This window comes from Enoplosus armatus, chromosome 11 (genome assembly GCF_043641665.1).
Source record: "Enoplosus armatus isolate fEnoArm2 chromosome 11, fEnoArm2.hap1, whole genome shotgun sequence".
NCBI lineage: Eukaryota > Metazoa > Chordata > Actinopteri > Centrarchiformes > Enoplosidae > Enoplosus > Enoplosus armatus.
The window spans coordinates 22953013-22978766 of NC_092190.1; the positions used below are offsets into that span (position 1 = coordinate 22953013).

General features: G+C 45.5%; 1 protein-coding gene and 1 non-coding gene across 7 annotated transcripts in view; one reads left to right on the plus strand and one right to left on the minus strand.

Annotated features, from left to right (window-relative positions):
* Positions 1-2763: 2763 nt before the first annotated feature.
* clasp1a (cytoplasmic linker associated protein 1a) overlaps positions 2764-25754 on the plus strand; it is a 62590-nt gene continuing 39599 nt past the window's right edge. For all 6 annotated transcript variants that reach the window (XM_070914216.1, XM_070914214.1, XM_070914209.1 and 3 more), the window contains exons 1-6: positions 2764-2987; positions 23666-23744; positions 24081-24184; positions 24612-24703; positions 24877-24952; positions 25485-25582. In XM_070914216.1, coding sequence (XP_070770317.1) covers positions 2790-2987; positions 23666-23744; positions 24081-24184; positions 24612-24703; positions 24877-24952; positions 25485-25582 — 647 coding nt within the window. In that variant the 5' untranslated portion in view covers positions 2764-2789. The remainder of the gene's footprint in view (positions 2988-23665; positions 23745-24080; positions 24185-24611; positions 24704-24876; positions 24953-25484; positions 25583-25754) is intronic.
* On the minus strand, positions 23161-23287 carry LOC139293326 (U4atac minor spliceosomal RNA). Its single transcript, XR_011597942.1, has one exon. It is a non-coding gene; the product is annotated as a U4atac minor spliceosomal RNA (small nuclear RNA).

Consider the following 25754-nt stretch of genomic DNA (forward strand, 5'->3'; position numbering starts at 1 on the left):
GCTGTGTGTTCGACCCGGCCGCGGCGTTGCAGCGGGATATGGTAAGTAGAAAACGGAGTGATGTAGGAGCCCCCCCTCGCCTCCCTGTCACATTTTCTTCTCTTTGTGCTGCCTGTCTGGCTGGGAACTGACGTTTCATTGAAAGGCTAGTGGCTAGCGTTAGCTTTCACTCCCCAACACACCTACTCTCGTCTGGTACAGTGGGAAGGTTAGCCAGCTGTGTCGGAGAGAAACAAAGAAAATGAACGTGTCATGGCCACAGGGGGGGGGGGGTTGAAATACAGGGGGAGGGGGGTGCTTATGTTTCGTGTTAGCAGTGTCTGGACTCTGTCAAGGCGCTCCTTCGTTTTGGCATCACTAGCTAGTGATGGTCAGGCTCTGAGCTAGCTGGAGCTCAGCTAACGTTAAAAAAATAAAAAAGCAGAGAGAGATGTGTGTGTGTGTGTGTGACACCAAGCAAATCTGTGTGACATGGATGGGTGTTTTATCAAAGGTTAGGCTGGTATAATCAATCAAATAATCACGTGACAGTGCTATATCAAGCTGAGACGTTATTGACATGGGTTGCTTTTTTCGTGGCTTCAATCTAACAATTCAAAGACACATAATTATAGAGTTTATATGTTATTATTACACATTTTAACCATAAGCCTAAACCTAACCTTAAACCAAGTCTTGAGACTAAAATGTTATGATTTACATTATGAGGACTGTGTGAAGAGATTGATGTCCCCACAACATTAGTAATACCTGTGCCCACACACACACACACACACAGACACACACACAGACACATGTATACACAAACAACTCTCGTTATTTATTGTTTCAACGACACGATTGCACTGATGAGGGAAACGTAGTTCACACGTCATGGCACCAAGGAGGTCATAGTCCAGTGAATCGGGCCCATATCTGGCCCGTATCTTCAAGACACGCAGGTTTTATTTTGTTTTTCACTCCCCAGAACAAAGGCCCTCGAGGTTACCCCATATAGAGGCTGTTTAAGCATTCCTTCCTGGTAGATAGTCTTGTCACAATAAAAGCCTGGGGTTATTTGAAGGGAAGAAGCCCAAGTCAGCATATAATCGAGCAGTTTGGAACTGGAGTAAAAAAAGCTAATGAAGTTCAACCCCTCAGCCCCCCCCCACACACACACACACCCTGTGTTTCCACTGGCAGCAGCGGGTTGTCAAGCTGAGCATTTGAAGCCGTCAGAGATGGGGGATGTGTGTTTTGGTGGGGGGGATTTCATTGAGAGGCTTGATTCAACTGTCTTGTCATTTTGTATTTGAATGTTCATTTCCCTGCATTTTTACCTCTCATCACTGGTTGCTCGTGTGTGGTTCGGCAACATTACCTCATTCAACCCACCATTCGCTGTTACCGCGAAGTACTGGGGGCCAAACGTATCCAGACACCCAAACATTACACGCATATGTGCTTGTTGCACATCTCATTCCAAAACTGTGAGCATTAATGTGCCGCTCTGCTGGTGAGACTTTTCCACAAGATCTTGGTTGCCGGGCTGCAGAGATTTACTCTCAGCCAGCTACAAGAGCACAAGTGAGGTCGGCCACTGATGTTGGGCCGATAAGGCCTGGCTCGCAGTCGGCGTTCCAGCTCATCCCAATGGTGTTGGATGCGGTTGAGGTCAGGGCCACACCACCAAACTGGAAAAACAATTTGTTTAATGGGGCTGGCTTTGTGCATGGGGTCACTGTCATGTTAAACTGAGAAACACTCAATTAATCAAACAATTAATCCATTCATTGATTAGGGGATTGACTCCTGTCGATAGGGGAGAAATAATCTTTTTTCTGCTAATGGAATTTAAGCCATTTCCAACATTATCTGATGTCAGCTTCCCAAACATGAGAATTTGCTGATTTCTTTATGTGATAGTACACTGAATGTCTTTTTTGGTTTTGAAATGTTGGAGGGACAAAACAAGCAATTTGGAGCCCGTGTGTCACCATGGGCACGTGGTAAAAGTGATGGGCTATTTTTAAAAAATTTCTGACCACTTAAATTATTGTAAAAATAATTGGCGGGATTAATCAAAAATGAAAATGATTATTAGATGCTGTCTGACTGTCTGAAATATTATTGTATGCTGTGGCAGTATGATTTCCCTCCTGAGGACACATACTTTTGGCCATATAGTGTATAACACTGGGTTAGCTTTTTAAATGAAGATGTCTGATGATGACGATGAATGAATGACTCTTGTTCTGTTGTCTGCTGTCCTTTCTGCTCCTCCAGGGCTCTCCAGGGCAGATCCCGGGACAAGACATGGAGCTCTAAGCTAGCCCTCTCCATCCATCTCCATTTGCTGCCTTTGCACGCTGCTCGCCAAAACCACCTCCTCTACCCCTGCTATAGCGGTTTGGCTCAGCGTCCTCGAAGAGAAGAAGAGGGGGGAGAAAACCCAAGTGGGAGGGAGTAGTAAACTTTCCCCAGCTGCTGTCCCGACACACACACATGCTGCATTGCTGCCATTCCCCAAGCCCTGCTCCATCCATCCCTAGGGCACGGCCACTAGCTAGCTAGCCAGCGAGCTAGCACTTCACACAAAGACAGGGCCTGCCCTCGGGGATAAAAATACAAGCAGACTGTGTACACTTGCCTCTTTCTTTTTTTCCTCCCATTTCCGGGTCACCCAGCCACACACTCATTAACGGGGGCTCCTTTTGTTTAGCTGTCATCCCGGCGGCTTTGAGCAGTGGAGGATTGCTAGTAGCCAGTCAGACTGAGGAAGCCACAGGGGTTGGTTGTCAGAGGCCCGGATGATGGAGCCCAGCATGGAGAACTGCCTGGCCCAGGTCCTGCAGAAGGACATGGGCCGACGGCTGCAGGTGGGGCAGGAGATCATTGATTACATTTTGGACAAGGAGAAGTCCCACGACCTGGAGCAGGATCAGACCGCACTGGACAAGATGGTGGATGGCGTCGCCAGCTCCTGGGTCAACTCCAGCAACTTCAAGGTAAACTCCACTGACGAGACAGGATAGTACAGGATAGGGTTTATGGGACAGTATCAGGTTTGGGCAGATTCCCACACACCTGCACCCCCACTGGTTTAAGCCTTTACTATAACCAAATAGCTTTATGGTTCCCATTCCATTCTGTTTTACTGCACTCAGGCATCTCTGTGCGTGATTCTTATCCTCAATTAACAACTCATTTTCTACCTACATACATTTTCTGTCAGTTGTGGACTGACTCTCCTCTGTTGTTTTGCCTTCAGTTTATTAGGAAATGTCTGTTGCGGCTCATTCTGCTGTCATGTTTGTATCATTCACTGAGATATGGTCTGTTTTCAAATGTCCAAACAGGCCTGAACATTGACAGTTTTCCTTACACTTATAATAGATACTACTGGCCTTTGAGTCAAATATAGCAACTGGAAAAAAACTATGCTGCAGTGTAAGCTTGCTGCAGAATTGTCTGTTTCTTTTCTGTGTTTACGCTGCACTTCCACATCATTGTACGGCCATATAATGGCCTTTTTTCTGGTTTGTTTAAGGAGGAATTTCCAGTTTTTCTGACTGTTTGCTGTGCAGTTGAAGCAAAATGTTCTCAGGCAGGCAAAGGCACACAGCATTATTGTTTCCCTCCGCCATAGAGCTGGCTCACATTCTCCTTCTGTGATTGATTGTGCTTTTATTTTGGAGTTCAGTCTAAGGCACCATTCTATCTGACCCCGAATCAGGATTACATCAGCAGTACTTTCGGTGCCCGACCACAGGTTGCTTTTCCCTGCCATAACTTTTAAGAACACATTGTTTACTAAAGCTCTGATTTCATGTCGGGATATGCTGCTCTTGCTCTTATGTGGGCCTGGAAATGTCAGAGATATCTGCCTGAACAAAGCCAAACCTGCCCCCAATGCCCTCCATACTGTAGCTCAGCGAGGACGAGGGAGGCTTGTAGTCCTCCTAGTGTCTCTGCAGTCTCAGTGCTGTGATGCTGTGTGGTGCTGGGATGGTAGTTTTTTTTTTGTTTGTTTTTTTGTGTGCTGCAAATTACCATGTGTGTTTTGCTCTCAGAAGTCTGGCACTTGCCTGGGAGAAATGGTGATTAGAGGCCTGGGATAGTTTGAAATGTGAGTCTAGGACACGGAGCGAGCAAGGCTTAATTGGATCTGGCCTGGGTACAGCTCAAGGTAGTGGGGAGGCCCGAGCCGGTCAGATATGGGGCTTCACACAGAGGAGTCAATACTTACTGGTGGCAGACAAACCTCCACACATTGTGCCAAACAAAAACGGAGCCTTGTTTCGGGTCCATGTTGTATTCTCTTTGTCTGTCTTGTGTGTTTTCTGGGTGCAAAAAGCAGGTGATGGATGATGTCGAAAGCCACATCTCTACTTTTTCAGTGGCGCTCACATAAGTGTTGTTAATTCGCCCAGCAGAGGCAGTATCCTCAGCACAGGCCTAGCTGATCACTTGGCAACTAATGTGGAAACTATTTAGTTTGAGAGAGAGAGAGAGAGAGAGGGTGATGGATTCATTTGCCATAAATGGAGCTTTGGGGCGGATGCCTCTAATACCAAGCAACTGTTTAAAGAAAGAGCTTTACAGTCTTTTTACACTCTCCTAACCTAAACGTCTGTGTACCGTTCAGTGTGCTTGCGTTGCTGCACGTCCCTTTTGTGTTTAGATAACAAACATTAGATTGTTGTACTGGTTAGCAGACAAGTCAAGTGAAGGTGAAAAGCCATTTTTTTGCAGAGGAACAGAATCACTCTTCCTTGTATATCCCTGACTGGAAGGGCTCTAACATTACAGTTTAGTTTAAGTCCACGACACGAGACAGATCGAGAAGCATTATATTTCTCCTTGAACAAAATGAAGTACTTTCTCCTGCAACACTGGCATTGTGTCTCAGCTCATACTGAAAGAGACAAACACTACGTTACAGTCTCCAGCACGAGTGCATCGGGTGGACACTTTGCATTTGCACTTTGTCACAGTAATGTTTCAGTGCCGTAACCTTAGTGAGGTTCGGCTTGCGTCAAATGGTTACTTAAGCCTCGCAGTGTGTTTGCATATGTTAACTGACAGTATACTTTAAAGGACTTTTTTGTTTGGTTAGTCTCAGGTGTGCCCTCTGTCACGGTACCTGTTCCAGCCGAGCTGTTGACGATGTAATCTAGTATTACAAGATACTTTCCTTAAGTATCCTTTTATATGGCGGGCCCACAGTAACCTGCTGCCAACTTAATAAGCGGAAAAGCCAAATTGTCTAAGATTGTTGACATCTTTGAAAATGTTATAAAATGTATAAATCGAAGGAAGAATAGCCAGGTTAATAGCCCACACAAACGACAGTACTGAAGTCCTACAAAACTCTAATGAAATGCCCTTATAAGAATCATCCAACCTAAATATATAATGTGCTACCACTTCATCTCTTCCCTAAAGCCCCCAATACGTACACACGACTGTGATGAGACACTGAAGTCGAGCACACAAACTTGTGATCAGCGATGTCTTGGAAATGCCCTTCTCAGAGCAGCAGAAAGCGTGAGCACCACTCATTGCTGTTGCCAGGCTGGTTCTGACTGAAATGTAATGATTCATGCACATGCAATTTCAAATGAAAAGAGCCGTGTGTGTGTGTGTGTGTGTGCATGGGTGGACGGACACCTCTTGATGCAGTTGTTGTTTTCCAGAGCCGTTCTCCCTCCTGTGTGTCCTCCTCGGGGCGTGTCAAGTCGGCCGCCGCATCCCAGCTGTGGTTTCAGCTGTTGAATCACCTCGAAACATGTTGGCATACACCTAATGATCGGCTACATGCGGGGGTGGGGAGGGGGGGGCTGAATTCATCATGATGGTAGATGTCTGTAGACAAGGTTAAATGTAGTCTGGTAGTTGTGTAGAGTGTGTTTCTGGGCGTGTCCGCTCATGCTGCACGGCCCTGCTTGACATGTGAAGCGCTCCATAATTGTACTGTTCCACACAGAGACCACGCCCCACCTCAAGATTCAGACTTCCGCAGTATCCCACGAGCACTTGTGTCATCACATTTCTGTCCTGAGTCACATGTTTTTATTCATTTCGGTTACATTTCATCACATTTTATGCCATTTGAGCCTAATACAGCTGACCCTAATACAAAAAGCACAACACTAAAAAAAGCTCCAAGCACCATGACAACGGCACTGACTGACTGTTTTAAGGTGGTGCTTCATGCAAATCTTTCTAAAAACAAACGAGGAGTTAATGAAAGAGGGAGCATCCTTGGCTCATACTTTCAGTTTACCATTCAATAATGGCAGACTCTGAAAGACAACAAGATGTCTGACATTTGATGGACATTTTGATGGATGATTGTATTCAGCAATTGCATCGATTGACAGATTTAGTGCCACGTTCAGCTCACAATGCTGCAGAACCACAACACAGTAGTAAACAAACAGTAAACAAGGATGTGATTTGTACTCCACTCCCCCCTCCTCCCTCCGGTAGACCAGTTAGGCTCTCGTCAGTAACCATCCATCACGTCGCCTCTCCCTTCCATCATTTTCGTCCCTACCTACCTACCTCGCCCTGCGCACAGCTGAGAGCCCGGGAGCTGAGCTAAATCAATGAAGGCTGCGGCAGGACCGGTTTCCTGGGTCGACGAGCCTCAAAGCGATCGCTCAGACAACCTGGTGCCACCTGTAATGTTGTTGTTCGGCCACATCTGGGCCGAGCAGACCACAGGCGAGGCATTTACAGGATCATTCCTGCGTCAGCGAGTGTTATCTTACTTCTAGCTATAGGGACAGTGTAACAGTTGCTAAGTACCCGGCCTGTGTTCAGTTTCTGTCTTAATTTCAGATCCACAGATGCCTTAGGACCCTAGCATGGCCGCCCCTGCCTCTCCTGCACAGCGCTGGGCTCCTCCTAGGGTTTCAGTCAGCACAGCTAGAAGTGTTTGTGAAATGTGTCCAATCTTGTGTTTCTCAGATTCAGGGTAGAGCTGTCTTTGGGGAGCCATTGAGCGGTCGGCCCCCGTGGTTTATTTCCTGGTATGGAAATGCTTTCTTTCCTCTAAGGCTTGTGGCTGTTTACTGTTATGGAGGATGGTAATGCCATTTCTTCTCACTCCCTTCAACAAAAAGAGCTGCTATCTGGTCTCAGAATCATAGCACAGGACCAAAGCATTGCCTTTCCTCAACCTAAACAAATCTCTGTTTTCAAACTGTAGGGATGAGTTTCATGTGATGTGCTTACTTGGGGCTTTTGGAACTGAATCATGGTGGGGCGGTGCAGCAAGTTGCTTCTGGGGGGAAAAAATGTCCAGCAAAGTCATAGCCTTTGGTTTGCGTCAGGCTGTAGTCTGTGACCGAAGGGAGGACTGACCAGCTGACATCATCAAAGACTGGGCAGATGATTAGTTGTCTGGTACTCAAACACTCAGGCAGCTAAATGCTCGGGGGTGCAGCTGGATGACATCACTTTGAAGTTGTAGTCATAAAAGGATGTTTCGGTTTCCCTGCAGGGGGAATACGATGTCTCAACAGGATATTGTACAGCCAATAATGTGGCCTATTAAGGGAGGAGGCCCATTTCCCTCTGGCGACACTCTGAGTGCTCACCTTGGTTAGCTTTAGCCTCAGTATACTACCCTGCTAAATGTGAGTGGGCTACCTGAGACAAGCAGAAGTAATGTAGCTACAGTCCAATGTTAACATCAGAATATTTAACACTGAAAACTTACTCTCTCTCTTGTCTTTTATTTTGTCTTTTATGTACAGAAGCCCTGAGAGGCAAGTGAGGGGGGAAAAAGATCTGGTGATCCATTTTCTAAGTCCGATCTAATTGTTTTTCTCTCCTGCGTTTATGACTTAAGAACATGTGAAAAAAAGGTCCTTTTTAGATCATTTTTTTTCCATCTGTGAAAACAGGAGAAAAAGTTTTTGGCTGGTGAAACTTTTCTTTTTAGTGCATGTAGAAATTCAAACTCACCTGGAAGAAAAAGAGTGCTTTTAATCCTGTTTCACAGATGAACTTTAGAAAGATTAATCTAGCAAAAACCTTAACACAGGAGAGAAAGAAACTTAGATCGCTTGGATCACCAGATTTTCTATTTCTCACTTGCCTCTCGGGGCTTCCGTAATTGTGTGTAAAAAATATAAATGTTGGGGTGTACGATAAAATTTTACTAGTCCTTTGAGTCCTCTCATATTGGTTATCCGCTGATACCGAGCTCGATCCGAAACTTATATTTACTTATATTAACTTTATATTTTTAAGCTACTTGATCCAAATACTGGGAGGCCCCTCTTCAAAAATATAAAGTTTATAAGTCTGAATTATTGGTATGATATGAATGAAAGTTTAACTGGGAGAATGCGACTCTCGAAACACCGCCAGAGAGAAGACGTCTCACTCGGTTGGGAGTTGTTGGAACTAAAGAATCAGTGATTTTGAGTGGAGCTTCCTCCCTCACAGACTGCGGCGTCTTTGGTTAAAGTGCGACCTGTCGGACAGGGTCTGCACATGTCAGACACGTTTCACTTTGTCCTGTCATCAAGTTACTCCCAGATTTAACGTTAATCAGTGACAGCTGATGTGACCTGCTGGCTGGTGACGGTCAGAGCCGCGAATGGAAAGTATGGAACAGGAAAATGACACGCTTGAATAAAACAAAAAGAGACAGTCCAAATCAGTCCAAATAGACCCAATAATGTTCAGGCCCAAACTGCAGTCGACCTGACTACTAGGCACTGAGTGGTCCCGTGAAGACCTCTCGTCCCAATGCCAGATTTAACCTGCAGAGACCTGGCTGCCCTGTGTGTGTGTTTGTCCGTCCCTCCCTCCATGGGCTTACTTCTCTTTCATGTACTGGGTCAGGACGTTGTGCAGGTGGGATATAGAGTGCGTGCATGTCTGAATGAAGTTTGAATGACAGCAGCAAACCCATAGAGCAGCCTCTGTAACCTTTGTCCAAAGCTCGCACTAATACTTTGGATTAATCAACCTTGGACACACGTACTCGTATAGATACAAAAACACACCTCTCGTGTTGCGTACTTGATTCTCTTCATGGAAAACTGTCAAAGTTAGTGGAAATCTATGGAAGTGACATGTTTCACACACAATCTGTGTGCACAGTGTGAACCCACGTGCATTGAGCGTGCACCAGGTAAACGTCAAGGTCCGTTTTCCTGAGGGAACCGGTCATGTCAGCTTGAAGGGGGGGAGGGGGGGGGGGGGACTTTGGAGCCTTGGCAGAACCCCCACGTTAAATGTTAATCCTAAACCATGTTAACTTTGTGAACTCTGGGCAGAGCAGAGATTTGTGCGGAGCTCAGAGGAAAAGCTGCAGCGCTCTGCTGCACTGATGAAGGAAAGCCTCCAACATGCAGCTCATGTGTTCTGCCCCCGCTGTGACATTTGGCTGATTTTTACAAAGCACAAGAGACGTGTTTGTATGTGTGAGGGACGTGTGTGTGTGGGGGGGGGGGGGGGGTAAAGTGTAAAGTCAGGAGGTTTTGTGTGTCGTGGGGGCTTTGCTGTGTGATATACTGATATAATATTAATATCGTATAATTAAGATCGTCTGTGATTTCTGGTTTTCGGTTTGGGTTCTGAAACTGCTTTCATTTTCAATCTGGTTTGGGTTTGGCTGTGGTGGAGGAAGTACTCAGATCCTTTACTTCGGTAAAAGTACTAATACCACACTGTGAAAATACTGCATGGAAAATGTTATTTCAGTAAAAGTATGTACAACGTATGAAAAGTAAACGTACTCATTGCAGAAACTTGCCAATCATTAGATGACTATTACTCAGGCATTAATGTAAAAGCTGGATTTGCTGTTGTAGTTGGTTGAGGTGGAGCTCCTTTTGAACTATTTTCTAATGATTATTTTCAGTAAGGACTAATCTGCTGATTATTTTCTCCATGAATCGATTGATTGTTTTGTAAACATTCTGAAAATACTGAGAAATCCACAAATTACCAAAGTGACGCCTTCACGGTGCTTGTTTTGTCCAACTAATATATTGAAGTAATTAAAAGGAAGAGCAGCAAGTCCTCAAGTTTGTGGAGCTGAAACCATGAAATGACTTAAACAATTTAACAGACTCCTCATTTCAAGACGTCATATTTTATAAACTCTTCATATGTTTCTTATGCAAACATCTTAATTTGTACAGTAACAGCAACTAAAACTGAAGTGAAATAAAAAGTAAAACATCTCCCTCTGAAAATGTCACGCAGTAGAAAGTGGTCGGAATAGACTCAAGTAAAGTACAAGTACCTCAAATCTGTACTTAAGTACAGTACAGTAGGACTCACATGACGACTGTTGAGCCTATTATGAATATGACTTTGTTTGGTCATCATATTCATATTCCTACTGACTGCATATGAAGATTCTCCTTTGAGTGAATATCCGGTGAAATCGTCACCAGTCATTTTCAAAATGTTGTCACTATGTGGTAAGAAATCTCTCAGCTCTGTGTGTACAGTGTGTTGGGCAGCACATGGTTTAAATCGGGGATTAATGGGTGGAATTAGTCCCTTTGTGTGATATTTGCTGTAATTGGGTTAAGCTGCAGAATTCAAGAGAGGTCAGCGCAACATTGTGCCTCCTCCGATTTCCGTGTTTTCTGCAGAGGAACACTGTTGAATCAAGGACATACATGTGTCTACTGCAGAGCTAACACGTACAGTACAGTATATATGAATGAAGTGCCCTGCTACATGGTTCTGTATCAGATATAAACTTAACAAACATGCAACACCCTCATCTGCTGCTTGTGTGTAAAGACGAACACACTAACCTGCATGTATCTGGGTTGTAGGAGGAAAAACTCCACATTGTCTAATCCTGTAGAAACTAAAGATGTGATAGCTAGTTAGCTTCCTGCCTGTGCTGTGTGTGTGTGTGTGTGTGTAGGTCCAACAACAGCAGAGCCAGCTTGGCGACAGGGCTGCGCCATGATGTAAGTGACGCAGCAATGGATAGAAAGGGAGGAGCAGAGAGGAGGAGGAGGAGGATTGATGGAGTGATGGACTTCCTGCTGATGCTTGGGGAGCCAGTGTTAAAGCACCCAGCACCTGGATCCATATCAACTGGCCCTTTTTTTCCCCCCCTGCTTCCTGTTGAGCATCCCTCCTCCTGTCTTTACCGGTTCATATTTTCTGTCTCTCTGCTCTCCCTGTCCTCTTCCTCTCTCTCTCTCTCTCTCTCTGCAGTTCTCCTTCACATCCCGCCCTCTTTCTAACCCCATGAAACCTCCCACCTCCTTCATCTCTCTCGCTGAATGCAATCTCTGCTCTCCTGGCCTATTTAGAGATCGCGCTGTGTAAAAGTGCTGATCTCTTTGTGTGCGCCCCCACCACTGCCACCGTCATTGTCACCAACAGCAGCAGCAGCTGTAAATCCTGATGACCCCCCCCCCAGTAAAAATCTGCCCCGTGGTGGGACCCTTTGCGGCGCCGACCCCGTAGTCATAATCTGCTCTCTTATTTAATCTGCTCAACTCAAGGATTTTTTTCCTTTTTTCCCCCCGAGTTAAGCCAGCAGTTCCATGTGTGTTGCAACCCCCCCCCCCCCCCGTTCCGTCAGGTCCCTGCGTGCCATTTGATGCACGTGAGATGTAGTCGGACTGTTATCTTCCTGCGAGTATAAATTGCATTTGAAAGTCCACTCGGCAATTAATGAGCGCACCTGCCTGTCAGATGGAGGGAGGAGAGTGTGGACTCACTGCAGCTCACTGAGAGGTGAATCAGGGGCCGCAGCAGGCAACGTCATATCCTAAGGTGACTGTTGGTAGACTGATGGTGTGGTTGGTGTGGTGGATGTATGACCGACAACTCTCTCTACCTTGTTGTGCTTCAACCCTTTTCTATTGCACATAGGCGGCATTTAGAGATGGGAGATGCGTGTGCATGTTAGAATCTTAACACTTAGTGACTCAACCAACGTGCTTCCAGTGCCTCATACTTGAATCATAAGTGAAACCCTACTTGATCTACAGAAAACGTCTTTAAAATGACTAAACTGTGTGAACATGATGAATGTGTGAGGGATGCTTAGGGATGCTTGAAACTCTTATGAAGGTAGAGGTGCAAACTTCAAAATAAAAGCGCGTCTTCCCTTCAGTTCTGTTGTTGCATGCATGGGAATTAAAGCAATAAAATCTCCATGAACGGGAAGGGGCACAGAGAACGAAATGAAAAATGGGACAGAGGTTTGTTTGTGCAGGCCTGTCTCAGCCAAATAAGCTAGGCATTGTGGGTATGAGGACGCGGAGGAGGACATCTGATAGCCGGATCGTTGCTGTTTTCCATCCTAGCAAAATATAATGAACTGAGGGAGAACCACTGATGTTCACATTCAATGTTATTTAATGGCAAAGATGCTGGAGTCTTTGCTACTACTGTCCAATCCAAGAGCTAGCTGTGTGTGAGCGACACGTTTATAAGCCAGGGTTTGGCTTTTTCCTCATACCACCGCCTTTTGCAAGGAGGAAGCCGAGTGCACAAATTTAGAGCAAGGATACCAAAGAGCATCAGGTGAGGTCACAGCGAGGGCGAGATCACACCTGAAGCCACGAATGCTGGTGTATAATTCCCTTACTTAGACATATTATGCAAGTTGTTCCACCATAGTTGGACCGACTCCCAGTCCCTCCGGGACAAAGTCGCAGCACATTACAGCTGTGAGAATCGAGGCCTTTATTTTGTTCTCACTCGTCACAGCTGTGTCTTTTTCTGTGTGTATGAGCCTTTAAAAAACAGAGCCTGCGGGTATTGATCAGCTGAGCGTCGGTGTGTGAGTTTGTGTTCTTGTCAGATCTCTCGTCCCACTTGTGTTTGTGTGTGTGTGTGTGTGTGTGTGTGTGTGTGTGTGTGTGTGTGTAGCTCTATAGTCCCTGTTGCTGCATGTTCCTCAGTGATCAGTGCTCACATTCAGGTCGACCCAGAAGGAAACTCAACATAAACACTCTCTCTTGTCTGTCTTCATGGTGAACTCTCTCACCCCCCTCGGCCTGAGCAGAGAATGAGCTGATCTGCCCCCCCCCCCCCCTTCCCCATACCGTGCTTGATGCGTTGTTTCAGCAACCTGTCAGTCAGCCCACACTTTGGTGTTGTCATCGCAGCGTCCTCTCCTCTGGTGTTTGTACAGTGTGACTCCTGTGTGTTGCAACAAGGCACGTGGCAGATAACGCCGTAGCCTCTCCCTGAGCAACTGGATTACATCACCCAGTGCAGCACCCAGTCCTGTCCTGCCAGAGAGGACACCAGCTTGTCCCCTACCTGAACAATGACGTTGACAGTCAACTCTTAACACAGCACTGACTAATCCACCTCTGTGATCTGTTTATTACCTGCTAGATTGGATTGTTTACCAGCATACAAAAGCCCACCTTCCTATTGGACCTGAAACCTATAAGTCTTTCCCAATGAGGGCAGTTCATACACCTTCTAACCACACTGGATCAACAATACATCTGGTTTAAGAAGCATAACAAAGAGATGTTGTGCTCTGACTGGTGTGGAGACCACACGCTGTATACAAAGATGGCCGACGCGTCTCCACTTCCCCACTGTACAGAAATGAAGCCAAACTCTCCCGGATGCGGCCGCTGCCATCTTGTGCCGGTGACGTCATTTGAAGCCAGAGTCTGCAGCAGTGGTGATGAGGGGGGATGGCGCCACGGCATCGAGGTCCCGCCCACACAGCCGCCTGATCCAATTGTGAGCACACCACAGTCAGAGTCAGCTGTCAATCATGACATCCCACCCCGTTTTTATAGCATCAAATAACTAACGCAGCTGAAAAATGAACACTTGAACAAACGTCAGCATGATAAGAACTACCTGAAATGACAGAAACCATCTTTGGGAAAAACACTGCACATTGGTTCATAGCATTATGAGATACAGCTAGCAGTCAACGGCAGTCATTTTATCTTCTTTATTGAAGTCAACAAAAACCAAAGAAACAGTACACAGTGGTCAACATGTCAGTAAAGTGTGTCACCCTCAGAGGGGTGTGTGTGACGAGACAACAACCCCGCAACACTCGGCATATTTATATTTATATCGGTCCTTTTTATCGGCTCTCGTCCATGTCATTTGTCCATGTCCGCCCACTGGAGCTCTGACATCCGTATCATGTTATCAGTTCGGCCATTCGTTCTGCCGAGTCAGCAGAGCCCAGGAAGGAAGCCGTTGAGCGAACTGCACGGCTAATGTGCTCTGTCATGGTCCAAAGTGAGCGCTGCAGAAGAGTGCTGTGTCATGGACAATACAGAAACGTCGTGGTTGTCTTCACACTACAGGGAACTGTGCTGTGAGGCAGAGAAAAGACAGCTTTTATATACTCAGTATGTACAGTGTCAGGATGAGAGAAACAGCATAGAAATGCTATGTCACACACACACACACACACACGGATAGCTAGCATGGCGGCAAGAGATTCAGAGGATATTCAGAGAATATTCACACTGAAATGTAAAACATTCACGGGAAATTAGCATTAATCTCCATCAGTTGTATTTATGATGCTGTTATGTGACTTCCGAGTCCTTCTTGTGTGTTACGATGCTGTTAAATGGAACGATTGGTCGATTAATCAATTAGTTGTCAACTATTTTGACAATCGATGAATTGTTTTGAGTCATTTTTTTTAAGAAAAAAATGTCCAAATTCTCTGATTTCAGCTTTTCAAATGTGAATATTTTCTGGCTTCTTTGGTCCTCTATGACATGTGAACTGAATATCTTTGGGAAACAGCGATCAACATTTTTTTTCAAACCCCCAAACCGGGACCCTGAAGTATACAGCACGTCCATGCACTCGCATGTGCACGTGGAGCTCTTTAGAAAAGAGGAAAAAGGCAGACTTTCTCTTGACAGGTTCTGTCATAGCCTAGCAACAGCCTTGACAAGGACACTTTGATTGATTGACACACGCACAGACCAATCAGTGTTGAATTCCGACACGTGATAAACGTCTATGGAAGTGCTGGAAACAAGGACAATGTTGTACTTGTATTTTGGTTGGGGTGAAAACCGGGACAATGTGGTAGTGAATGAAACACTGCCGGGGTGCAGCAACACTAGTGCTGCCGATTGCTGGCTTGATTAACAGCTGATGTTACTGATGAAGTACTCGGTTTGAAAGCTTGAATCTTATTGACCTATTGAGTGGCAGTAGTACTGTAGTTATGTACTTATTTTTGTATCTGTGGTTAACCATAAAAATGTGACTGAGCACGTATGTTGGGTCGTAATCCACTCCTCAGCACAAACAGTTTGTCTTTCACTTCCAACAGCCCACATTGGCCCCAAACCAGTAAACGTCTCATCACAAACACTGTTTTCAGACATCAGAACTGAAGAGCAGAGTTAAGACACCTCACTTTCAGCACAGTGTACAATGGCCGCTATGCTCTCTGAAATGCGAGCACAGAATATCCTCTTCATAGGTAGAGTTATTTCCTCCAAGCACTGTCCGCATGACTCCTGCAAGCTGCCACGCTGCTGTCACAACACTTCCTTACAATAAGGGCCGTCTTTGTTCACGATTTAGTTTGGATTTGTTTCTGAAACTGAGGACTCCCTCTGTAACGCAGGGTCATGGTGACGAACTGAAGCGGAGCAGCTCAAGTCTTCTAAAAGATCATCATCATCGCATTATCACAATATTCATATGGCTGTGTGATTTGGTAACATGATGAGATGGCGTCATCAGGGTAGAATTCCCTCAGCCCCCAGTAAATCACCGGTGACCCGTTCTAATGCAACCTGCATCTTGCCTCTCTGTGACCTTTTCGTCAGCCCCGAACAAACCACCACCCTCCACTTCTGTGTTGTTGTTGTTGTTGTTGTTGTGCGAGCGGCCTCGCGGCGACACCCTGAGTCAGCTGTCTCTCTGCCCCCCCGCCCCCCCTTGTCCGGGTTGGTTTTGCTGCCACTTTGATTAAGACCGTTGTCTGCCTGCAGAGCGACGCCCTCCTCTATCCTGTCTGGCAGGTGCCAGGGCAGTGTATGTACACATGGCACCCTCAGACACTAACTCTGAGTTGGACGCTTCAATATTGCAGTTCAGTCCAAAAACAAACAAGGCTACAAAACGGCAGCCAAAGTTCAGTTTAGTTCAGTTTGTTGTAGTACTGTTGTTATATTTGAATATTATGTAAATACGAATTGAGGGGATTCAGATAAAGCTGTGCGTACAAGCGTTTGTTTATGTGTATGAGTGACAGTGACGCATGTGGTGAACAGCGTCCTCCACACTCGAATGTGGTTGTTTCTACCTATAATAGCTGGTGCAGTACCTTGCCTTTCGTCAGAGCGTGCTTTTCTCTGAGTGTGGTCAGTTGCCGCCCAGGTTTGCTGCTGCTGCTGCTGCTGTTTTTAGTCATCTGCCTGTAGCAAACGGGGACTCATGAGCACCTCAGCTGGCGTCACTGCCCGTCCCGTGGTTGCCGTCTGACATCTGTACCTCTAGGACACACAGTTGCAGTTGGCTGAACAGAAACAGTTGGATTTCAATCTCTTTTTCCCGTGTCTGCCGTCCTGAAAGATAGCATTTTGAGAATAGAATATGACCTCTCAATATTTGGTTGCTTAACAAGTGTGCCACAGGCTAAATATACTAGAGTCTGGCTGAAAATAGGAATACCAAGCTGCTGTTATAACTTTGTCTTGTAGCTGCCACCTGTAACATACACACAGATGTGAATGTCTCCATCTGAACTGCTATCTTATGCGTTTCTCCCTGTTTGAGGGTTTAAGTCTCCCATTAGTAAGATCTACAGCACAGTGAAGGAATCCCTGAGTGTCGTCTACCACTAAATGTCTGTCTCTTCATGTCTGTCAGCAAAGACTCTAGTCTAGCAGGAGAAGTGTTACTACACAGAGGTTTGCCAATATAACGCTAACTGCCAGCCAAATGTTGAGCATTTTTGGCAGTTCTGGGAAGTCTGTCTCCCTGTCTTCGTGCCCCTCTGGGAGGAAAACTGTGCTTTTCAAGGTTCAAGGTAGAATTTATCGTCATTCTCTCTCCATGTACACTACTCATATACAGGGGAATGAAAGAGCGCTCCTTCAGAGCACAATACGAGCCTTTACAAAGACCTCCTCCTCTTTTCTGCGCGTCTCGTCTGCCGAGAAACGTCTATGTGCCGTAGCTGAAGTGTTAGTTTACTGCTGTTATCAGGCGGCGCTAATGATAGGGCCGCGATTGTGTGTCGAACTGTGCGCACATGAATGCGCGCGTGTGTTCTCATCTTCGATCCACTATGCAGTCTGAGCGGCATTCCCCCGCAGCTGTGTTGTGTTCAGAGAGACTATTACTTGTGTGTGAAGTCAGGGTTTTTGGGTTTGTATGTATGTGTGTGTGTGTGTGTGTGTGTGTACTATTATTTACTTGCAGAGCCTTTTTAGAAGCTGAGAGACACTCTCTTGCGTGAGCATAGCACAATTAGACTTCAGTATATTTAGAACTTGTGAAATGTCAGACCTCATAGTTTTGTCACAACAATATTAAGAAGTCCCCAAAAAAAGAGTAGCATCCACCTTTCCAAAGTCCTCACCCCGGTGGTAGATGCTACGTTAATGTGTTCATAGGATGGTTGATATTTATGGATGACAAATTAAGGGCGGGACCTGAACACGTGGAATGCAGATGGGCATGCAGGGCAGCTTGAAGATGCTTGAAGATGATGGGAATCATATGCTGTGGCCTTCACAGTCACAGGCCTCACTCCTTTACTGACTGTTACTGTTACAGCACACGTCGAGCTTTTCCGATTTAACACTTTTGAAACCATAGGTCCTTTTTTACTTCAGACTAAAGCAGCTAATTCACTCGACCTCTGCGAGGGCGCTCTGGTGGCCTCGAGGTTAAGGCACTGATGATTTAAAAAAACAAAACAAAACAACAACATCCCCGGTTCATGTTGGCCTAGGGACCTCGGTTGCATGTCATTGCCCATCTCTCTCCTCCCTCTTTTCCTGTCATCTCTCTGCTGCCGGCTGTCTGATGAAGCCGTAAAATGCCCCAAAAATAATGATAGAAAAACTAACAAACGGAAAAACCTTCCACTTTGTGAGTTAGCTGTTAACTCTGGCTGACTTTTGGACTCTGTAACGTCACCAAATTGGCGCTGTGTAACAGGCTAAAGGCCAACAGGTCACAGGCAAATATCAGACTGTTATGTCTTCCTAACATAACCCTGGTAAGACTCAAGTGTTATGAGCTTTATTGTTAGTATTTTCAAACAATATAATTTTAGGCTTTTCACACTGCACTTAGCCTGCAGGGTAAGAAGTGGGCTAACTCACCCCGAGGACTTGCTGGCCCTGCTCCAGAGCAGGGTTATCACCTGAGAACCGAATGAACACGGCAGGTGCCAGTGTGACACTATGAGGTTTGCAAAGTCATCCTGGGTAAACTTCCCCAAACCCAACAAAGTGCCACTAATGTTACCCTAAAATTGTATATACTACCATCTAGAACTGGCTCTCATTCAGTGTACTGCATGCGGCAGTCCTGAGTGAGACCTTTCTAATGTAACATTACTACAACACATAACAATGCAGCTAGCCAGCAATATGCTTACGCTCTTATTTTGGTACTTTTAGTTTTGGAAAGGTGAAAAACAAAAACAAAAGAAGGAACCTCTGATGTCTGTATACAGAGCACCACTCTTACCACAGCCCCATGCACGGTGCACATCACTTCAGCATGTAGAAATCCAAAGCTTGACAGGCCTTTTGTGCCTAGTTACGGTTGCTAAGCTGTGATTGGACAATCTCTGCCTAAGGAGGAGAGGGTTAAGGTCGAGGGTGTAAGGACAGAGGCTGTCGAATGCTGTGCAGATTGTACATGTTTTTTTTTGGGGGGGGGGCAAATTTGTGGTTATTAATATAACTGACTTCACTTGTTTACAGTCAAGTAAACACCTATGGGGGGAACATGTTTTGGAAGAATGGTCCTGGTGGCTGGTGATGCTCGAACACACACAAAGACAGTTTCTGTTTTTTAATTTGTTGCCACATTAATGCTAATAAAGCTTAAAAAGATATAAATAAAATCCACTTGAACTTAAACAGAGAGGGAGAGAGACATGTATTAGTATCAGTAACAGTGTGTCTGCAGGAGGATGCTCTCGTTTCAGTGTTTTCACTGCAGGAAGTCGAGCATGAAGTGGCGTCTGTGGAGGAAGTGAACTGGAAAAGACTGATGTGTTTGTGTGCAACTCTGTTTTCTGTGTGTGTGTGTGTGTGTGTGTGTGTGTGTGCACTATATTCATCTCTGTGTCTCTCTGTGTCTTTATGCGTGCTGCCGGGTGTTTTTCCATAATGAGTGTTTACTGTACATTCCATCGTTTATCTGCCACCGTGCCCCCCCCCCCGAGGGACTCTGAGCTCTGCTGAATGAAGCTGAGTCACCGTGTGGTCACTGCCGGCTAATCGCACCTCAGGAATATGATAACACCAACGCTGCAGTCTGTAAATGCTGGCATGACGACAGAACGACCCATCCCTTGTCCATCAATGATCTCCAGTATGTTGGCTTGTGTCAAAGCCAAAGACTCTTCCCCTCTGGCAACAATTTGTGTATTTTCAGCCTATCCTTGAGCAGCTCCAAATAATCATGCAGCTGCCCCATGACCAACAGTAGATGACACAGGAGTGACCTTTTATGTTAACTAAGGTGATTGCCATCACCAGTCAGCATGCCGTAACTCCGTCTACCTAGACAGAGAAACGATCTACATACAGACAATCAGAACATTTCATTTGAAACTGTACAAATCACCGCCATGGCAGCAGCGGGGGCCGACGGCAGAGACGGCAGAGACACAAAAGAGACGGCCTGTAGTCTGCAGCACACATTAGCTTTCTAGCTCATGTCCCTGTACAAACGTAGGCACATGTCTCGTCTTGTGCGGCGGCCTAGTGAACAAGCCACCGACAAACATCCACCAGGAAAAAGTGCACATCTTTTGTCAGTTAGCGAGCTAACGGTGATTTAGCAGAAGCACTTTAAACACTTTGGATGCTAAAGTATTTGGTCCTATTTCTGCGATGCTACTGCATACAAAAGAAAATGCAGGCTTGTGAGTTTTTGGCTCGTGAGTTACAGCTGCAGTGTAATTTCAGTTGGTCTTGAAAATAGACCTGGTCTAGACAAAGCCCTAGCTTTTATGGGAACGCCTGAGACATCAGAATCAAGTTAGTATTGTGTAGTGAGAGACAGGGAGGGAGGGAGGGAAGGAGGCAGGGAGGGAGGGAGGGCCAGGTATGCTGCATAATCATAAAGCACTTTGCAATAAACTACAGCCTTCTGTGTGTGTGTGTGTGTGTGTGTGTGTGTTGTGAGCTCCTTCTTGAAGAGGTAGATTTGTGTTATACAGTCCGAATTGCTCTGCGTGGTGTTAAATGTTCCTCTTTTAAAGTTTGGGTGGAAGAGGACAGCATACCTCGCCGTTCTCCTGACTCAGAGGAAATCACTGCCAAGATGGCGACATGTTTCTGTGTGTGTCTGCACTTAAGTCTGCTTACAACTCTGTGCATGTGTGTGTGTGTGAGGTGTTTCCACTGGTAATGAGATGACAGGCAATCCTTGATTTCATTCAAAGGCCCCTTTGCATCAGAGACAGATGGAGGGGCACACGTGTCGTAGTGAACTGGGATTGATGTTAGTGGATTAGTGCGTTGATCCAGCAGTACGTTTCTGGAATAAGAATTCCCTCTGCAAGTTTCTTAAATCTTAAATGTGGTCAGATCTGTTGTGGTGTCTGTAGTTGCTGTTTGCAGAGTTGGAAGACGGGCTTCTTTTGTCTCCTGGCCGCTGTGACAAAGCTTTTGCTGATTAACAGCAGGCGCCCGGACCTGTCCTACCTTCCTTTACCACACGAGCTTCTCACTCGTTTTCACTGTCTCAAAGACACGAGAAGCAGCGGGACGTCGGTCCAACATTTCAAGATGTTGCAAGTGGCAACAGACAGCATGAAAACAGCGGGTCGAGAAAAGTTGTTCCATGTCCAAACAAGACAAAACACATTCTTACACAGCACAGATACACAGAGGGGAACTGCCCAATCAGAGCTGGATATGTAAATGAGGTGCTCAGTGCATACGGCCATAGACGAGAGACAACCAGCCTCTTTTGTGTGAATTTGTCTGAACACTTCATGTTTTTTTTAGCGGTGAGACTGTGGAGAAGAGTCTGGGAGTGGTTCTCTGTAGTGGTTTTCTGCCTTCACCAGTGAAAACCATTCAAACTGCAGTATGCACTGAGTTGTCTCTGAAACAAGGATACACTTCATGGTGTTTGTCAGCTTTTACATATTTGTCTTTATTTACAGACTTTCAACTAGCACTGTACAGAGCAAAGAGATCAGACCCCCCCCCCCCCGGCCCCCAATGTTTGCATACTTTCATTGGCTACTGGTTGCTCTAAACCCTAGGCTGAAGACTAAAGGGCAGGGGACATAGACGTACATGGTGACTGTAACACACTGTGAGAGTGGACTGAACTCCTTTAATGGGCAAAGTTAGCATCATTTGTAATTCCTACCATTTGTTGACGGTGTTGGAGAAGCTCTCTGCAGCAGCCACAAGCCGCTCCATCAGTTGACTTTTCTGCTTTCTGAAGTGTGTCCGTCCCCTTTCCTCGCTCTGGCGACATCTAAACCCGTATCACATTCATACCTAAGCATGAAAGGTAATCAATGAAGTTGTCAGCACTAGTTTTTCCTCCCACGGCGTATCAAACTCATTCTAAACAGCGCATTTAAATGACCAGCTGTTGCCTTTTTTAATGATGTTTTTCCTGATTTGTACAGGAGAGGAACCTCTCTCTGCTAGCAGAGAACGAACCTGGACGATCCCTGTTTATTTCAAAGGGTAAAGGGAACTGTAGCTCAGTCTCCAGGTCAGGATTTGACTTCGTATTTATTGTCTGCTGAGTCATGTCACACCGAAATACTGCAGACAAGAGGAGGAGGAGAAATGAGAACAGAGGATTTCGGGTAGGAGGATTTGGGAAGGGATGATGTCTGTGAGATTTGGGTCTAGAGCCTCAGGAAGGGGGGGTCATGTGTGTGTATTTGTATTTTGGGGGGTCCGGATGTGGGTGATGGCAAAAGGGAGTTAGCCATCTGTCTGTAAAGAGCAAGAGTCTGTCCATCCTCCTCTGCACTGGACTGGACTGTTACTCTGTGCCTCTCTTCTGTTGAACTCGCAGTCAAACACAGGGTGCAGCTGTTGCCATGGTCCCTTTGTGACTCCCCCCCCCCCCCCCCCCCGAGTTCAGAAAAGGAATAGGAAAAAAAGAGCGTTTAGCTCCAGTGGTCGCACTAAGACAGGTTGGAGAAAGACCCCCTGCATCGACCCAACCCAAGAGGAGCTGAACCTAGATTTGAGATTAGCGTTTCACACTGAGAAGTGGAGTTTCTGTGGAGGTTTACACCATTGTTAGACTCCGCTGATCCCCTCTCAGAGCTCCCATCGAGTCTTTTGTTGTTGGGGGGGGGGGCTTTCATCAGTCTAATTACTGTAATTCCCTCCAGTTGGAGAACAAAGGGACTGATCTGAGGATTAGGCCCGAAGACACCAGGCCTGCTGCCTGCTGGAACGCTCACGACCTGTCCCTCCAAGAAAATACTGTATGCGATAGCATAAAATCAAAATGAGTACATGACCACAGGCTCCAGAGCAGGGAGAAGTAGCACGGCTGCCCTGGCATGCCTTAGGTAAGAGTTTACCATTGCACTGTCACAACTGTGAACTGTTCAACTCCTCCCTCTGAGTGTCAGACAATAAACAGACTGGAAATCTGGACCTGCTTCTACATATACTACCTCACTAGTTATTCTTAAATGTCAGTGCAATACATACATATACATATTGCTATTGTATGTATTTTTTACTTTTATTTCTCACTTAAATAGTGTAAATGTGTATATTTTTCATTTTCTATTTCTTATTTTTTTATATTTTGTACATACTTTTATGCTGCTTTTTACTCTTGAATGGGAGCACTGGTACTGTACACCCAGGGATCAATAAAGTATTTCTGGATCTGATTAGTCCTTTGTTAGTTTGCTGTGGTGCCACCAGATGGCAGTAGAGCTGCACTGCTCCATTATAACCTTAATGGTCAGTTTTCCTGTTAAACACGATCAGAGTTTCCAAAAATTGCACCATAGTCTGGACAGGAGTCCAGGTGATGCGTGAGTGTTGTTATGGTGTTAGCAGGGCTACTCTCACTAGACGTTCATTGAGCAGCTCTCTCACCCCAAGACAAGGAAAGTTGCTGGGGGAGGGGCTTGTGAATATGTATCAAGGCTTGGTCGGAGGGTGCACAGTCACGGTGTGGGACTGTAAATGTCACTTACATGCTATTTGAGTCCCAATCGTGTTATAATTAGATGCTGTGAAGGTTGCAGGAGGCCGGCGTCGTTCACGAGCACAGCAGAAGCTTACAACCTAAAAATGTTCTGGTTACCCATGATCCTTTGCAACAGAAGGATTTGAACGCAGCCTTCGACCAGGGCTTGTCCAGGGCTGCAGCAATGATTATTCCATTGATTTGTGATAATGAATAATCCATGACATTTTTGGAGATTTGTATGGAAATGTTATTTCCATAGTTTGTTGTAAAAAAGTAGTAAAACGTCTGTCTCCACCAGGTGGCTCTGCTCGGCTTGGACCTCTTATCTGCCTTAGTGACAAGGTTACAGGAGCGATTCAGGACCCAGGTGGGAACAGGTAAGATTCACATTCTTTTTTTTGTTTTTTTGTGTTATCTTGCCATCATTTTCTTATTGCAGCTAAAAGCCTCTTGCCTCAGATTTACTGACTTACAGACTCTAATTATCACGTTCGTCTTCTTCTACATTTGAATAACTGAAGTATGACATTGTGTTGTCCTGGGTGTGTTTTTATTCTCTCCTCACTATCACCCCCCCTCCCCTCTTTCTGCACCTTGTTTGAGTCAGAATAAATGACCTCACAGCTGAGATTCCTGCTTCTGTGTTCCTGCGTTTTGGTTTATTCATTCCTGCCCACCAGTTATGTTCTTCTTTCCTCGTTCCCCCCCCCCAGTTCTGCCCAGCCTTATTGATCGATTGGGAGACGCGAAAGATCAAGTGCGAGACCAAGACCAAACGCTGCTGCTGAAGATCATGGAACAAGCTGCCACCCCGCAGGTAGCGACACACGAGTTCCTGATTTCAGAGTGATTCGAATGATGATTAATGTAGATTTGCTGCCAGTATTCTTTTTCTTGCTGTTCTCCTGAACAACCAGACTCACTGCTGAGCTGCTGCAGTTAATCTGATTGTCAAAGCCTGTGATGTTGTGATCAAACACAACCCACCCCTGTCAGCTGATGCCCCACTTTGACTGCCTACAGTAAACAGTATCGGCACATAGATTGAATCACTCAGCAGTATTTAAACCTTTGAATAGCCGGATCTGAAAACCTGATGAAAGTGATACAGAATGTATGGCGTGCTGTCAAGTTAGGTAGCATAACAAACTTTCCCGTCCTATATAATGTATGTTATTGCAGCGATCCATTCCAACAACAATAAAGCACATGTTCTATCGGTGTGTGTGTGTGTGTTGTTGCAGTATGTGTGGGACCGAATGCTGGGAGGATTCAAACATAAGAACAACAGGAGCAGAGAAGGAGTGTGCCTTTGCCTCATCGCCACGCTGAACACGTGAGCCAAATGCTTCCCTGCTCTGTCACTTATACTGGTCTTAGTGGTAAAGATGGTAGAACCTCCTCATTTGCATTCTCCTCGATATGTAATCGTCTTTCCAGTCGTGTGTTTCGACAGTATTTATCATGAAATTCCTGTCAAATTTAGTGGATTCACTTCTTGTCTTCCAGATACGGAGCTCACGGCCTGACCCTCAGTAAAATAGTCCCCCACATATGTAACCTTTTGGGGGACCCCACCAGCCAGGTGTGTCCAGTCCCTCCATCTACTTTGTCCAGGGTGGTGAAATGTATTCCAGTCTTTGGTTTTAAGGACCTCAGAGCAGTTTGGGGACATTTTGTGCTGTCTGAAAAGACTATACTTTTTGGGAAATGATAATAACTGACACAGAATGATGAAAGCAGTGATTAATCAAAGACCATTTTGATAATCATTGAAGACATTTATGAAGTACAAATAGCATTTTCATTCTGTCATATTGCTGTAAATGGAATATTTGGCAGCGTTTTACTTGTGTGAGGTGTTTGCAATTATCTTCTTTTCTATTTCAAGAACTACATAATTAATCGAATCTTGTGGTTTCCTGTCAGTATGATTTTTCTCTGGTGTCTTAAGTATTCATGCTACAACACCCCATACGTCGGTCTTCCCCTAGTGGCAACATGAAGTAATTCAGCTGTAGGATACTATCAGATCTGCTATGGTAGATTGATGCGTAGGATCAATGAAAAACCAACATTTCATGAAGTTGTTACTGACTCCATGTGGTCCTCATCAGGTGCGTGACGGAGCTATGGGCTGCTTGGTGGAGATCTACAGACATGTGGGAGAGAGGGTGAGGATGGATCTCAGCAAAAAGGGCCTGCCACAGTCACGGTACGAGCTGCCCGTCTTGTCGTTTGTCTCGTCTCCTTCTAAACTTTTCTGCTTTTGCATCATTTCTCACTCACTTACACTTCCCCACAGACACGAATGTGCACCGTGTACGCAGGTCACGTGCCATTTTACAGTTTATTGGGTGCTCCTGTATTAAAATAATGCAGTCTAA